Genomic DNA, 15,926 nt, shown 5'->3' with positions numbered 1-15,926 from the left:
CATCCAAGCTGTCTGTGCGATGCTTGGCTATTTTAGTTGGGATTTAGATGCAGAAACCTCGACTGGTTTTCAAATAAAATGCGTTTAAAACAGATGTTTAATTCAAAGTTCGACCTTATTGCAAACCCCTTTATACGCTAACACACGAAGAAGAAATATAAATTTAATTTATCTTTCTATTCAATTTTTTCTCCCTTTTTTTTCGGATTTTTTTGACATCCCACCTGGCGGATAAGAAATAGCAGTTGGCGACCTCTGGTGATTAATATGAAGTATTACAGCCCCGCCTCACAGGCCAAAGTCCTTACACAAAAACATATATTTTAAAACTGTTTGACATTGTAGTACCAAATGCAGATCTAAATCTTTATGATAATATTTCATCCTATTATTATACACTGATCAGACATTACATTATGACCACTGACAGACATTAATGACATTGACCATCTTGAATGAATGAATGAATGAATGCTTTATTTCAAACAGCATCTATCCCCAGCAGGATGCAACCTGGCACACACACAAAAATGCTTTAAGAACAACTAAAAGTAAAAAGAATAAATAAAAATAAATCCAAAAATATGAAGAACAGCACAAGGTGTTGACCTGGCCTCTAAATTCACTAGACTTCAAACTGATCAAGAACCCTGTTTTGGAGGCACAAGGGAGACCTACACAATATTAGGAAGGTGGTCATAATGTTATGTCTGATCCGTGTATATATTTTCTTATTGAGGATGCTGTTTGCAATCTTTGTGTTTAATCTAAATCTAATTTTAATGTGTGTCATCTCGTCCTTTTCATTTGAGGGGTAACACAAAGAGACAACAACAAAAAAATAGTTTGGTGATTGAAGATTTATTGTCTTAATTTTTAACAGTCTGAAAATATATATAATTTATTCTATGGTCTAGTCAAGCAAGGCTGAGACATGTAATAGATGGAAACAATGGAAACTGTCAGGGTCATTATATACAGAGTTTCTATACTGTATATATACAGTACATTTATATGTAGAGACAGAGATGGAGAGAGAAGGAGAGAGAAACACAGAGAGAGAAAATCAAATGGCAGTCACATTTACATAATTTTTATTTTCATTATCATATGGCATCCGATAAAAGTGAATTAGAATATTTCCAAATGATCCGACGGTCCCATGTCTTTCACGGTGAAATGATGCGTATGCTTGATATCTTATATTTGTAAAAATGTACATCCAACATAAATGACGTAAACACAGAATATTTTCCATCGCGTGAGAAGACCCACAGGACACGTTCACAAAGAGGGCATAATTGTGAAGTTTACTTAAAGTCCACCCAAAAATATAATTTGATGTTGTTATATTATGTGTCTTGTAGCAGTACATCAGCTATACACTAGCCTCCTTAATGGACAAAAGCATTTGATTCTGCTCATCCTGAACTAGGGGGCGTATGCTAATCTTGCATCCAATGAAAAACTCTTTCCTCTTGCATGTCCTTCCCTTCACGTTTATGTTTCTATTCATCAGATCTGAATCTTTGCCGAGACAGACTGATGAATGTGCGATCAACCAGCCAATCAAGCGAGCGAATCCTAAGAATACTTGAAAACCTGGAGCGCGAAGCAGCTGTTTAAAAAATAAGGAACGCTGTACATGCTGTTCTGCCTTGACAAACTGAGCTAGCTTAACATCTACGCTTCTAATTATAATGCGCATTTTACGAGCGTTGCTCGTCTCATTTCTAATCAGATGTTTGACGAGAGACATTGGGGTTGAGAATCCAATCATCTGTGGCAGAGCAGAGAGCACTCTCAAGTCTGTAAGCAGATCTGCTCATGAAAGATTCATCTTCCAGGTTAGTGGGACAAAGGCCAGAATAGGACACAGGACAAACCGATGTCTTTTCTCTACTTGTGCAATGTTCAGCGTGCAGAGGAGATGTCTAGTATAAGATGCTTACTCGTCCCACCTGCACGTTCATTTTTATTTTTATTAAAAGGCCATGCTCACGTAGAAACCTAGAAGAATTTCATTCACTTCCCGTGTCCTGTCTCTGATAATCCAGGGCTCCCCCAGGGTCAAGTATGCTTAATAATACACCACAACATACCTGATACACAATATGCAACACACGCATACCACAATTTCACATCCGCCGTCACAGTAGCTTAATATTTAGGTCACACATTGGGAAGTTAAATTGCAACTTTTTCATTTTTTTAAACTACAGTTCAATCTGCACGCCTACATCACCTTTGCATTATTTAAAATAGGATCTTTATCGATAGTCCAAATGCGCAGAGAAATGACAACAAGCTCAGCTACAGAAACAGATTAGCAATGTTAGGATTGACCTCTAACAGGACATACAACTCTGGCAATAAACTGAAGCCTACAATTTGCTTCTGATACAAAAATTTAACAACTAAGATGTGGTGCTACTATTTATATATTCAGAATCCGTTAGCTGCTTCACAATGTAACAAGCGTTTGCTGGGTATTTCTGTGCCATCTTTGGATGCTACTTTTTTTTTTTTAATTATTCATAATGGTGAATGATGCTAAAAAAAAAAAAAAGGGATAATGTAAATGCAATAACAGGCTCTCCACTGTGGCAATCAATCTATCACAAGCTGCTTATATCTTCTACATGAAATAGCTTCTAGTGATTTGCAGGAAAGCAGATAGATATTCTTAGATTAGTTTGGGACATATGCGTTCATAGCAAACATCTTAAGCGAGGAGAGTCAGTGCATGTCAGAACTGTTGCTAGTGCTAAGAGAGTTTGTGTCCGTGAGACTTTGAATGGGAGGCGCAGAATCTTTCTCCGTCTCCCATTGTCTCGTCCAAGCCGAGCCTCAGGGGTTGTGTGGACGGCAGCAACCACCTCCTGGAGGCTGAGGAATGACACAGTGTGTAGGAGGGGACGAGGCGACCCCGTGCTGATCGGTGGGTGGTGGAGGGGTTTGGGGGGGGTGTATAAGTGTATAAAGATGGGGAGCTCCGCAGGGCAGTGGACGGGGATAAGATCCAGTTCACTGTTTGGCTATGTCCCCTTTCTTCAGGATAATCTGACGCTGCCACGGGGCCAGTTTGGTCTCGTCGTAGCCGAGGGTCCGTAGTCGCTCCTGCTCCGTCTTCTCTTCAATCTCCTTCGCCTGTTTGGCTTGCTCCTCGGCTTTTCTACACAAACAATGGAGCAGTAAATAGAAGTGCACAGTAAAAATGTATGTTTCTTTTTCAGTTGTATATAGTTAGTGCATGAGTTGGATTCTCAGTTAATATAACAAGTGTGCTGGTTTTAGACTTTTGGAGATTATTCAGCCACAAAGTTAGGTAGTCTACTGATGTACTGGCTTGTGGTTGGTGTTCTACGTTATTTCTTTCAGTGTAACCGAAGCCCAAACTATGAAAGAGCAAGCCAGTTATTTTCAAATTTAAATTTTTGGCCTTTTTTTTCCACATAAAGTGTCCCATTGTCACAGTGCAAAATGCCATGACATTTGAAAAGACTCACCTAAATGTGATTACATTTGTTATTAATGTTTTACATCTTTGATACAAAAAAATCTACAAAAAATGCTGATATAAATATATATATATATAACCCCCTTGCTCACTTACCCATACACACTTGCAACCTCTGCACAATTCACCACACATTCATGTTCATTTGAATATTTATTGTGCATGCAGATGTATAGATAGATTTTTATGTACAACTATGTATGAATACACCAACTGTACACGTTCATTTTTTAAATCATCACTGTCATTTTCCCATGTTAGTCAGTGGGCTAAATAACAGAAACACTTTAATTAATTCTATCCAGTTTAAAATAACGACGAAGAACATCCTCCAATATGAATTATCACCTTTCTTGTGCTATTTCATCATCAACTGTACATCATTATTTGTTTTTTATTTTATTATTTGATATTTATTAGAATGCAGTCATTATTTCATATCTATTTTATATAATAAAACAATTTATATTTATTTAATGAATAATTATAAATGGAACTGTAAATTCCCAGCCTTCTCTGTATATACTGACTGTCAGAGTGCTGTTATATTCTTGTATATTTTGTTCATTCTTTCAAATTGATACTATCTTTTATTGTTTTTTTCTGTGTTTATTTCTTAACTCATTCTGCGCTATTGTCATATGTGGAATAAATAAACATGGTCTTATGTCTTATTTCATATCTGTTTTTTTTATCTTGTTTTATTCATTTACACTTTATTCATTTACATTTTTATTCTGGAGATTTTATGTGTGTGTGAGAGAGAAACGTTTTTTTCCGATTTTTCTGTATTCCCGAAACATATAGGGAAATTGTCAATAAAGGATCTTGAATCTTCATTTTCACTGGTGAACCTAAAGCACTGGCAAGTAAGTGTAGATTTATTTATTTATTTTATTTTCTTCTGTCTGTAATTCTCTCTATCAGCCTGACGTTCTACAAATTATCATGTATCTTATCTTATCACACTACTTCCTGTTTTGGTCACTTGAAAATAATTGCCAGAAACGCGCGCGTGTCGAATGTGCGGCCTCTGGAACGTGCGCCAAACTTTTTAAGTCACGAGGAGTTTTGACCGAAGGCTGCGGACGGTTAATAGTCTTACGGTCCTACAGTTTTACAAGCACACCCTTCTCTCTTTATATCTGTCTGGGAGATATTTTGCGTCATTGTTTGCACCGTGAGGAGCTTTTTGAGACGCAAAGCGACAGATGAGTGTGTGGCGTCGTCAGCCTCAAAACAGCCAACTGCAGGTAGCTTGTGTTATTTATTACAACAAGGCTTTAGTCACAGTGCTGGAGTAATATTGTCTAAGCTGTGATGCTAAAGGTTTGGTTGACATGCTTCTACTTTTTAAGGAAAATTTGTGGCATCAATTGCTTTGAATTGTAAAGGAAGACGTTGTGACAACTAGTGGCCACTAGATGGAAGCATTGCTAATATATTCATCGTTTCCATTCTATTCCGCAAATCATTGGACACGTTTACACTTTTACCCACTTCATTAGGCACACTAATTACAACTAATGTACTCTAGTATATCCGTCCTGCTCTAAATCCTCTTTTAAGACCGTTCTAATGTTTAGTTTATGTTGAAACAGAGTCAGAAAGGTTGTAATTGAACTGCATGATGATAGATAGATGATAGAATTAAACAGTGAAGTGTTTTTGTTATTTAGTCTAACCTACAAATTAAATAGTAATTTAGAAGCATAATGTTAAACAACCACTACCTTCAAGAAGCTAAGATTAAGTCAAGCGCTGTTATTTATGGCTGCGTTAGAATGCATTCGTTTTCACTTGTGTACCTAATGAAGTGGCCGGTGGCCACATTTCTGCGAAGGATGAAAACGTCCTTACCTTTTTTGCTCCCTGTCACATCAGGAGATGGTAAGCACAAGAAGAAAAGGCGTAAATATCTCGAACAGCAACAACAACAATTTATTCGTCAGCTTAAAGTGAAGAGGAAACAAAACTTTTCTTTCAGATCTTGTCTGCCAGGCACATTTGCATCTTGTAAACCATCTTCGATTGTTTCCTGATATCATTGTCAAAGCCATGGTTATGCTTGGGTCTAACAGTCAGCCTGAATGCAAATACAGGAGTGCACGCTTACCTTCCTCTGTTTTATTTTTAAGGAATACTTCCTGTTTCTGTCTCAGTAAGTTTGTGGCGCAGCAGTTTGACCTAAAGCCTCACAGAGATTCCTTGAACTACGTTATGTAATGTTATGAGATTTGTAACCATAAGGTAATTGGTTTGAATACCATCTACATCCTATTCCCCCAAACTTCTCCTCGGACACCTTGTGTTGCTGCCCACTTCTGCAGAAATACTGTGTGTGTACAAATGTTTAATTCAGTGGACAAATTCCTTGTATGTGTACATATATACATCCTATATTTGAACACACAGTGGCCAATAATAAAAAGGATCAGTACATCAGAGCTGTGTCAGTGAACATGTGGAGAAGGCGTTTTGCAGAAAGTTTAAAGCAACAACGTAGACTTTGCCTGTGTACGGATCCATTTTATCGTGAATAAATGGGACGAATTCAAACACCTGCTGCAACAGCGTCCTTAGATTATTCCAGACATGTTAGACAATCCACAGCATCCTGTATAGCCGTCAGATTTTACCCTTTAGGTGAAACACCATTAACCACGACACCCTAAAGCAGGGGTGTCAAACATAAGACCCGCCAGAGGTTCCAATCTGGCCCGTGGGATGAATTTGCAAAAATTACACTGAAGATAACAGCTGAAAATATTCATTAAAATAGAAAATTGCACTTGCACCTTGCACTTCATAAGAAATTTACAGTTGTTCATTACATATACTTGTACTTCTTTACATTAAAGTAAAGGGAAACATTAGGAGTTGTCATCATTTACAAGTTAATAAGCTATTGTGTTACTGGTTTGGCCCCCGAGAGATCGAAGTGTGTGAGTGTGGCCCCTTAACTAAAATGAGTTTGACACCCTTGCCCTAAAGTAATCGGAATGAACTGTCGATTCTGTTGCGTTGGCCCAGAAAACAAAGTATGACGACTTTAGGCAAGATTTCCACAGAGTATTTATGGTGCAAGATAAAATGACGGCGGCGCAGAGAGCAACACCGCATCGCTACTCACCTCTCTTCATCCATTTTCTTCTTCATCATGTCTCTCCTCCAGGCCGGCATCGATGCCAGGCGCGCTGCCTCCTCTTCAGCCTGTAAGGGGGACAAGAGAGGTCCGGGGGGAGACAGATCGGGACCCAGAGCGGTCAGTAAGGAATTCACACTTTGCATGACCTCATCTCCTGGTCAATAGAGTAGCCTGAAACATTTTTAAAGAAGCTAAATTAAGCTGAATGTCAAATAAAAATAGCAGAAAATGTATTTGGAGATTGTAAAAATGTTTCTTTTTGGCGGTTAGCTACCTATGCTAAATGCGTCCCCGGCATAATTTTCAAATGTAGGTAACAGATTGCCAGCTAATTTGGCTGTTTTTCTTTTTTCATTTTTTCTTTAAAAATCTACTTAGTTTTACTCTGAAAAGTCATCAAGATAGCTAAAAAAACAAACAAACAAAAAACACATATATGGCAACTGAAGTTAACTGTGAGGCTGTAACACTATACCATACCTAACACATATATATATATATATATATTTATATATTTATTTTAGCTTTGCAAAAGTCCTTCACAATCAGTTAAAGGTGATTTTGAGGCATTTAATGCCTTAAATACGACACATAGTACACCGTAGCTACATGGTGAAGAAAAGCACAAAACCACCTGCTCGGAGATTAACTGTAATAACATATGAGTCTAGACTGTTTGTATATATGCATATTCTCAAATGTCAGTTTTTATACTAATGGTCTCAATGGCGAAACCAAACACTAGACAATGGTATATTGTGTACAATTACAAAAGCAAACAGAGCTCACAGTATGTTTTCCTCTTCTGTTTAGTTTAAAATATAGTAAAGACTTGTCAAATAGACAGGACAGCATTTTACAGGATATTTTCTCTGTATGCACACACAGTAACCGGATCCTCTTTTTTCTCTTTCAGGATGTAACTGGAGGTGGAGCAGGAGCAGAGAAGAAGAAAAAAAAGGCCAGCCATCTTGGATTTCTCATCTTTGCCTGACAAGATCCATTACCCCTCCGCATTCCTTTTACTGAAGGATTTCACTTGCCCTGGCAAACATGAATCCAGGTAAGATTATCTATGCGATGCATTTTTAATGATTCCCCTGGGAATTACAGGACAAGAAAAAAAAAAAAACGAAAGAAGAATTACCTTGCTCAAATTATTATTTGGTAGTACTTCATTTATGTGGTGCTCAAAATGAGCATACAAGCTGCATGCCTCTTATTTAAGCACGGCGATGCTAACGTTGTCCACTGCTCTTTTGACTTACATTAAATCACCCAAATAAGTACATATCAAAGCTTTTATCCACTCGACTGTTTAGAGTAGTGAAGCAGAATGATTTTAACTTAATACAACGAGAAAAGGTGAGGTAACAAGATGAGCCATGATGTCCTTTTAATGTCTGAATAGAATAACAGCTGGAGGTCTACCTTTCCAGTAAATCCCATTAAAATGTTAAGTTACTAAAGCCAACAAACAAGCTGCAATTAGCTTCTAATCATAAGCAGCATTCCAGATTATTGACATTCAAGCAACTCTACCCAACAACAACCTGAAGGGATCCTTAAAGTTAATGATTCTGGAGTCATGTTGCTGCATGTGTCATTTTTTATGCCAATGGACAAGATCCAACAGTGTATTTTAAGCATGCGCTGTAGTGCGTAACTTGACCAGACATTACCCGAATCAACTGAACCAGACATTAAACACACTTTACCGTGCCAACTGATGAGTATTAATTCTGTCTAATGTTCCATTGATCAAATCTATTCTTGTTAGAAGTAGAAGAAGGAAACAAAACCAGTTGTGAGAATGCATCTAACGTGGATAGGCTCTTGTTGTCTGCTACATGTGTGAAGGTTCGACTCTGCAGTATTTTCTAGACCTTTTTCTCTGCACATTGTCATTTGTGAGAACCACTCGTGTCAGAGAGAGGAATGGAAAAACCAACAAGATGCATTGTGAACCAATCACTCATAAGTCCTCACCAAGGTCGACTGTGGTGGATTTGACCACATCATAAAGTCTAAGTCTAAGTCATCATCATCAACGGGCGACAATAACTGCGTGCAGCCTGCTCTCATAGCAGTGTGTCTTGGTTTCCCACTTGTGTTTGTACTATCAAAACTCTTTTTAAAGCTAGATTATAGTGCAGTGCTTTAGATTAGTGAGTGGTTGTTGCCATCAGTAATTTGTTAATAGGACAACTTTTGTACACCAGGGGTGTCATTTCACTCCAGCCCAATGTGATCTCAAGTGGGCCGGGCCAGTAAGACAACCGCATGATAACCTACAAGTAACAACAACTCCAGATTTTTTCCCCCATTTGTTTTAGTACAAAGAACAACAAGTAAATTAAAATAATGTTTATATTTAATGAACTATCCCGAAAATGACAACGCAATCTCTTAAGAAAATGAAGTGTAATTGCTGTCTGCTGTTTAGTCCTGGGTCTCATTGTTGTGTTCTGTCCACTTCTCTTAAACTCTCTAAAACAGTGGACAAATTAAGGATAAGATTTATTTTCATTAAAAAAAATAAAAAAATCGCAGCACTATGTAATTTCGCAAATTCATTCTGTGGACCAGATTAGACCCTCTGGTGGGCTGGTGTTTGCCAATGGTGCTGTACATTATGACTGTGTGATTAATTGGGTTCATTTAAAGCAAGGTCTTTATTGATCTCTGAAATCCTCGTGGCCAGTCGTGGTTATGGGCAATGTAGAAACTTGTATAGTTACATGCTCTCATAAGCAATGGAAGTAACTAAACATCCTCTGACTACTAAACATGTCAGACAGAGGAATAGCTTGCAGTTTGTGCTGGTGTTTCTCTGGGGGTCACAAATTTGGCAGCGTGAGCCTCATTAATATCTGGGTGTGGGGGGAGGATTGGGGAGTCTGTTTTGTGCCTGAGAGGACTTCTAATTAAATCAACAGTGGGCCTACAGGGACGCATTCTGTTAAAACCTGCATATAATCACAAGATCGATTGGATTTATTTATTGTCGATAACTTTGAGTTAGATGCATATGCACAGTCAAATGCATATATCTGTGCATGTGCAGTGTGCAAGAAGAGAAAAATCATTATGTAACAAATTATAATTCTACACATCCCTTACACTGTACTGCGACAGTTATTAGTATTAGCACACTTTACAGTTTATTGTGCCATTTGCATTCTCAAAAATCTGTGTATATATATATATATCAGTTGAGGTTTATCAGTAGCCTTGCCCTTTGAGCTGTGAGTTGATGAAGATCAGCTCCTGTAAGCCACAGATAGCATGACTGCGGGTGGTGCTAAGAGGGTTATTCAAAGGTAATCTTGACGCTAGAGAACAGACACCATGTGAATAGTGTGGTTCTTTACATGGAAGAGTGTGGCTTCAAAGGACATTCAGCTACTCTTATTATTTTTGTATTGATACGTGGTTGTTTGCTTTACATACTATGACTTTTTCTTTGGCCCGATTACTGCACTGACAATAACCTCCAGCAGTTAAAAGGAAATCTTACAGTAAAGCTCAGCTGAAGTCCTATAATCAGAAAACAACAAACTTTATTTCTCATCAATGTAGAAATCAAATAATAAAGTAATATACACCCGAGACACTCAAATTACACAGTAACAAAACGGAATAAACACTGTGGAACAATAATAAATCCTTAAGTTGTTTTACTGTGTATATTTTTGTCACGTAAATGTTTTAATTTGCCGGCAGAAATGTGCAATTCTAGAGTTCAGACTTTCATTAACCATACTTGATGTTTTTTCTTTTGTTTTCTTTTTTGCAATCTATATTGAAAGGCACACATACACAATATCATGAGTTCAAAGACAAAGGAGGACCGTTTTTGAAGCACTATGTAGCCTCAGATTTTGCAAGAAAGAGCACTTATTATAACAATGTAATTTCCCCTGTCACTGTGCATAAAAAGTGAGGGGTTAAGTTATTTGTTGCACCTTTCTAGCCGTGTACTGTTTAATTAAACGTGCGTTTAATTCAAGTCTTCCTCTCTAACACAACAATGAGATGTGCTCAGTGAATTACTTTTATGTGGATCAATAAGACTCAAGATTGGACATAATGCTTAACTTCGGTCACATAGCATTTGGTGAGTCTGAAGTTTAAATGTCATTTAACAAACTGCAACAAGGTGTAAAAGGGGGAGAAAAAGTCCACACGTGTTTGATAAATGTGAATATGGATAGGTGAAGGTGAAGCTGAAACTTTTATCTGGTAGTTTGTGAGAGGAGTCTTATTTAAAGGCCTCCAATCCGGTGTCACAACTGTTCAGTGCGTCTGAAAGTGGTGTAAGATAGTAAGTCACTGAATCTCAACATGAAATTTAATTTGAACTATTGTGTATAAACTGAATGTGCAGATTTTTAATTACAAATATGATCAAACAAGTTTTTTTTCTTCTTTTTTTGATGGCAAATCTTTCCCATTAAAAATGTGTTATCTTAGAAGCAGTGTATCATGGCAATCAGTCATACTTCATTTACAAGCCCTTGGTTCAACACAATTCACAATCAGATGGTTGTAACAAATCTGTCGTTTCACAACAAAGGTTTTCTTTTCTCATCCACTGAAAATGGTAAATGGTAAAGTCAGTACAGCTTAGTGGATGCTCTTTGCTTTGCTGCGGTTAAGTCCCTTATGTGACATGGCCTAAACGCTAACACAACAGATTAGTTTCCCCTCTCAGCATGCTCCTCTTAATACATTTCCTCTTTGGTTGTACAACTGCTTGTTAACTGTGTTTGTCTTATGCCCTTAAACCACACAGTTGTTAGATATCAAAGAGCTCGGCTTCCTTTTCTTTCCAAAAAGCAAAGCTTCGGTCAATGTATCTGATGATTTCCTCATTGCTGAACTCTTTAAGCTCATAGATCACTTTAATTGAGTCTTCATTGGGTTCATCCCTGGGCGGTTTATCAACAGGAGGTTCCTCTATGATTTTAACAGTAACAGGGGGTACTTCTTTCACTGGATCTGGTCCTGAAATGCTTGTTGTGTCTTTAGGTGTCTCTGCTTTTGTTGTCGCATCGATATGTTGCACACTTTCAGTTGAAATGCTCTGTATGTGGTCCTGCTCTAAACTTTTCCCATTACAAACCCCAGATCCATTTGATGACTTCTCCTCACTGGCTTGCACGTTTTCCTTAAGGGTGCTTTGCTGGCCTTTGTCTGATGCACCTTCCTGGGCTGCAGCAGGGGATGAAGTTGCAGAAGCATTTGATTGTGAAGCTGGTGGGGAAGCGGGGTATGGTGATTGTGCAGGTGGAGCAGGCTGTGCATTTGGAGGTGGGGGTGCAGGATGGGTAGGTGGTGGAGGAGGGGGAGGATGAGAAGGTGGAGGAGGGAGTGATTCTGGCATTGGCATAACAGACATGTCAGGAGACATGGAATACAGAGAAGCTGTCATCACACCTCCCCCATCATTGAAGTCCCCAAAATGCTTGAGTTTTATGTCCTCAAAACCATCCGCCCAGTCCCGCTTCCCTCTCTCAATTTCCTCCATGACTTCCTTGTGAAACTGCCTTATGACATCCCATTTATGGCTTCCAAGGCGGTCAAACATCTCGTAGCACAAGAGGTGTCGGAATTTCCGCTCACTGCGAGGCATGTTCATCTCCAGCAGTTGGAAGTATCCAAGCATGAACAGGTCGAGAGTTAGGCTGTCGTAGCTCACAGGTGACCCGTTGATGTGTGGCAGGAAGTGCTCCGGCCAGTAGATCATCTGAGCACGACTCAGCCTGCGAATCTGTCGCGTGGGCACTTGACTCATGATTGTCCTCCAGTGGCCGATTAGATTCCCCACGACCTGCTTTGACTTCATGAACAAAAGGAGTTTGTCGTCTTCACTCTGCGTCTCCCCACCGATTTGTTCACTAAATTGGCTGTAGTCCTGCAAGCCCACATGTAAATGAGATCCTTTCCTGCCACTGTATTTAGTCCGATAAGATTCAGAGATAGTGTACTTCCGCCAATGTTCAAGGAACAGGAAGACAATTCTCTCTTTCCTCATTTCAATGCATTCTTGGACATAGCTTAAATCCGTCTGAACCTCCAAGGTTCTAGTTAGTTGATCGTTATTTAAAATGGGGTCTGCAGAAAGAACCTGGTTGAACTGTTCGATATTAGTAGGAGCCATTACTTCAGAGGGGGCATACGTCCGAGGAGCATGAGAGGCAACAATAACTGGTTCTTCAACAAGTGGTAAGGCTGATTCTGCCACAGAAGGTACATTTCCATTGGTAAGGGACTCGTGGTTCCCAGCAATGGGACAAGAGACATCATCTCGAGGAGCTGTCTCTGGACCATAGCTAGACTCACTTATCACAGGGAGTGACCTCTTGCGTTTGTAAACCCTATTTGCTTGGTTATCTGCAGCCTGCGACTGATTCTGAATTTCGTAATTGGCCTTCAGGTTCTTCACTGACACGCCGCACTGCTTTATTTCCTTCTCCACATCCTCTCTTGTTGAGAAGGACTGAGATCGTCCAATGAATCCATAACCAGCTGATCCTGCTGGTTGAGACGGACCTGTGCTCCCATTCCTTGTTTCTTCTGGAGAATAACCAGGACATATAAGATCCAAGATGTCTATCTCTTTCCCTCCCAGGGTGGCAAGAAGAATGGCCATACTCTTGAGCAGGGAAGAAATCTTGCTGCACCAGGCTGGAAGATCTTCAGCTTGGCCGTGAACCTGCTTTGGATTAACCGAGAAGTGCCCTTGATTCAGCGCAGCAGACACTGGTAGAAGCTGGTGAAGCTGTCGCTCCAATTCCTCCAGTTCCTTCTCGACTTCGGAAACCTTATGCATGACCTGCAGGTTCTCGATCTGCTTCTCAATTCGGTTTAGGTCTGCCTCAGTCATCAGCTCCCCGAATGGGCCCAAAATGGCATTATGGATGTGGGAGTAGTGCCATTCCTGAGGCTGGTAGTGTCCACTTGATGCAAACTAAATCAGAGGTCAGAGGAGACCAATAGGACAAGGAAAAAAAGGGGGGAAGGATGGGGGGATTCCTTCAGCTTGAAAGTTCCTGGTATGACCACACGCTTCACTGCAAATACATCCTGACACACAGGATTTACATGGATTTAGTGGTGCAATGGCACAGCCTCATTATAAGCACAAAACCTTATATTTGAACTTTGAGTTCTGAGGAACAGAGAATCATTTGTATGTTTTTTTTGTATTAAGTAGCAAATCATATTTAAATAGCTAAAAATATTGATCTAAGAGTAACAACATGTTTTATTTTGTTTTAGGTACGTGACATTGCAGAGCTTTTACATGTTTATTTGTTCACTCCATCTTTATGGTTTCTTTCAGTTGTCTTGTGTTAGTTTAAACAGAAGCTACACAAATTCTGTTTTTACTGCCATCAAGTTGTCGATCTCCCATCAACCCAACTATGATGTAACACTGCAAAATAGTCACATTTGGGTCCTGCCACCAGTGCAAAAGCACTACCAGACCCTACCCAACATTAATAGGAAACCATAGTGGGTGTGGTTAGTGCAGCACAAATTGTCATCCTCACTACACACACAATGTATTCGCAGTATTTTGCAACGTTGAACGTAGAGTGCTACAGTAATGAACTTGTATTGTTGTGCTTTTTAAAGTTTTGTTGTCATTCATTCCTGGTTGACCTGTAGTGTGAATGGGCCCGGCATCACACCACTGAATCGGCATGTAAGAACTTGGAGCTGCAAAAACTCCATCATCAAACACCAGCCCACACTGTGAATCCATTGGTCAAGTGTGTTAATGTTGTGATGGTCGTTGTAGCCAAGTGATCAGTTCAGTACACTCCAAAAGATCCGTTATTAGCAAAGGAAACATGCACAGAAATGAGCTCCAAAATAAGCTAGCTTTTTGTGATTTATTTCCAGGTGGAAATATCAAAATACTTTTATGTTCAGCTTCGTTTAATATGCTTTACGGCATCAGTGATACCACGGCATCTCAACACATAAAAATGCAAGTCAGCATCAATAAAGGACATTAAAGGGAAGTGTCTACTGGCTGGGTCATTCAAGAGTATAAGATTGCAATCAATTATTAATCAGTCAAATTCCCTTCTCTTCTTATATTTCGCTAAACTAACAAGTGTTCACATTGCTCCAGTATGAATTACTAATCAATACCTAAATACACATAATATTAACACACATTGGACTGTCTGTTTATGAAGAGTGAAACTGAAAGGTAGGTACTATTGTTTTCCAAATCAACTAAATCCAGTTTTTGCTGACTGAAACACTTGGGAATAACTGTGGTCCCACCATTCATTCTAAAGATATATACATTATATAATCTTAATTCAGTGGCTCTCAAAAGTAAACACAAATGAAAGCTTAGATGCTACACCCCTGAATTTGTAGTTTGATTGTTTCACCCTCAACTAACAGAAATAGTCAAAAACAAGCAATAAAAAAATGTCATGCAAAATTAAGAATCACATAATGTTAATGATAAAAAATCACAAAAATCCACACTCAAATCCAAGCAGCAGCAGCTATCCCTATCAGGTTTCCTATTTGGAAGTGAAGCTATTTTCAGTACATTCATGTTTACAGTGAATTTTAAATTTGCAGGGCAACAAATAGGGATAGCTAAGAGACTACAATGCCTTTCGACCTTCTACAGCCTTGAAGCGTCACGCTTACCTTGCGCTTGTGCTCTTCCTCCTCCTGCATCTTGACCTGAAGCTTTCGCACCATCACCTGCCTCTTCCATTCAGGGATCGCTTTTCCCTGTTCGTCATGAGTGGGCACGAGTGCCTCCACGTCCGCAAGGCTCGTCTTCCGCCCTGATTCTGGTCTTCCCGTGCCGCCGTTCCCGTTGACCACAGAGTTGGAGGGCAGTTGCTCATAGCTCGCAGAGTTTGACATGGTCCTGGTGGATCCAGAGCCCGTGGGGCTTGGGCTAGGGCTGGGGCTAGGACTAGGGCTGGGGCTTGGGGTTGTTGGTGGAGGGGTGACAGAGGTATTGGTTGGTGGAGGAGACGGTGGTTTGGCTGGCGGGGTAGATGATTGGGTCTCTGGAGACATGTTTTCCTGAAGGAATATAAGGACGTAGGATTACTGGTGGCAAGTTTTTATAGTTTTTGTCACCTGCAACTAAGGATGGGCATTGAAAAAAGTTTATTGATACCGATGCTCTTATCGATTCTGCTTATCGATCTGATTCTTTATCAATTCTTCCTGTGAATTTTAGGTGTAGAAAATGTA

At 39.5% G+C, this 15,926-nt stretch overlaps 1 protein-coding gene across 7 annotated transcripts in view; it reads right to left on the bottom strand.

The window, feature by feature from the left end:
- Positions 1–842: 842 nt before the first annotated feature.
- The window catches only part of espn (espin), a 42,123-nt gene continuing 27,039 nt past the window's right edge, over positions 843–15,926 (bottom strand). For 3 of the 7 annotated variants that reach the window (XM_047567893.1, XM_047567880.1, XM_047567895.1), the window contains 4 exons: positions 15,363–15,752; positions 6,654–6,733; positions 5,381–5,401; positions 843–3,175 (listed from right to left, as the gene is read on the bottom strand). In XM_047567893.1, coding sequence (XP_047423849.1) covers positions 3,028–3,175; positions 5,381–5,401; positions 6,654–6,733; positions 15,363–15,752 — 639 coding nt within the window. In that variant the 3' untranslated portion in view covers positions 843–3,027. The remainder of the gene's footprint in view (positions 3,176–5,380; positions 5,402–6,653; positions 6,734–15,362; positions 15,753–15,926) is intronic. The other 4 variants (XM_047567887.1, XM_047567898.1, XM_047567890.1 and 1 more) reach the window with 2 other exon arrangements.

This window comes from Mugil cephalus, chromosome 1, assembly GCF_022458985.1.
Source record: "Mugil cephalus isolate CIBA_MC_2020 chromosome 1, CIBA_Mcephalus_1.1, whole genome shotgun sequence".
Taxonomy (NCBI): Eukaryota; Metazoa; Chordata; class Actinopteri; order Mugiliformes; family Mugilidae; genus Mugil; species Mugil cephalus.
This window is presented reverse-complemented; position numbering and strand designations above follow the sequence as displayed.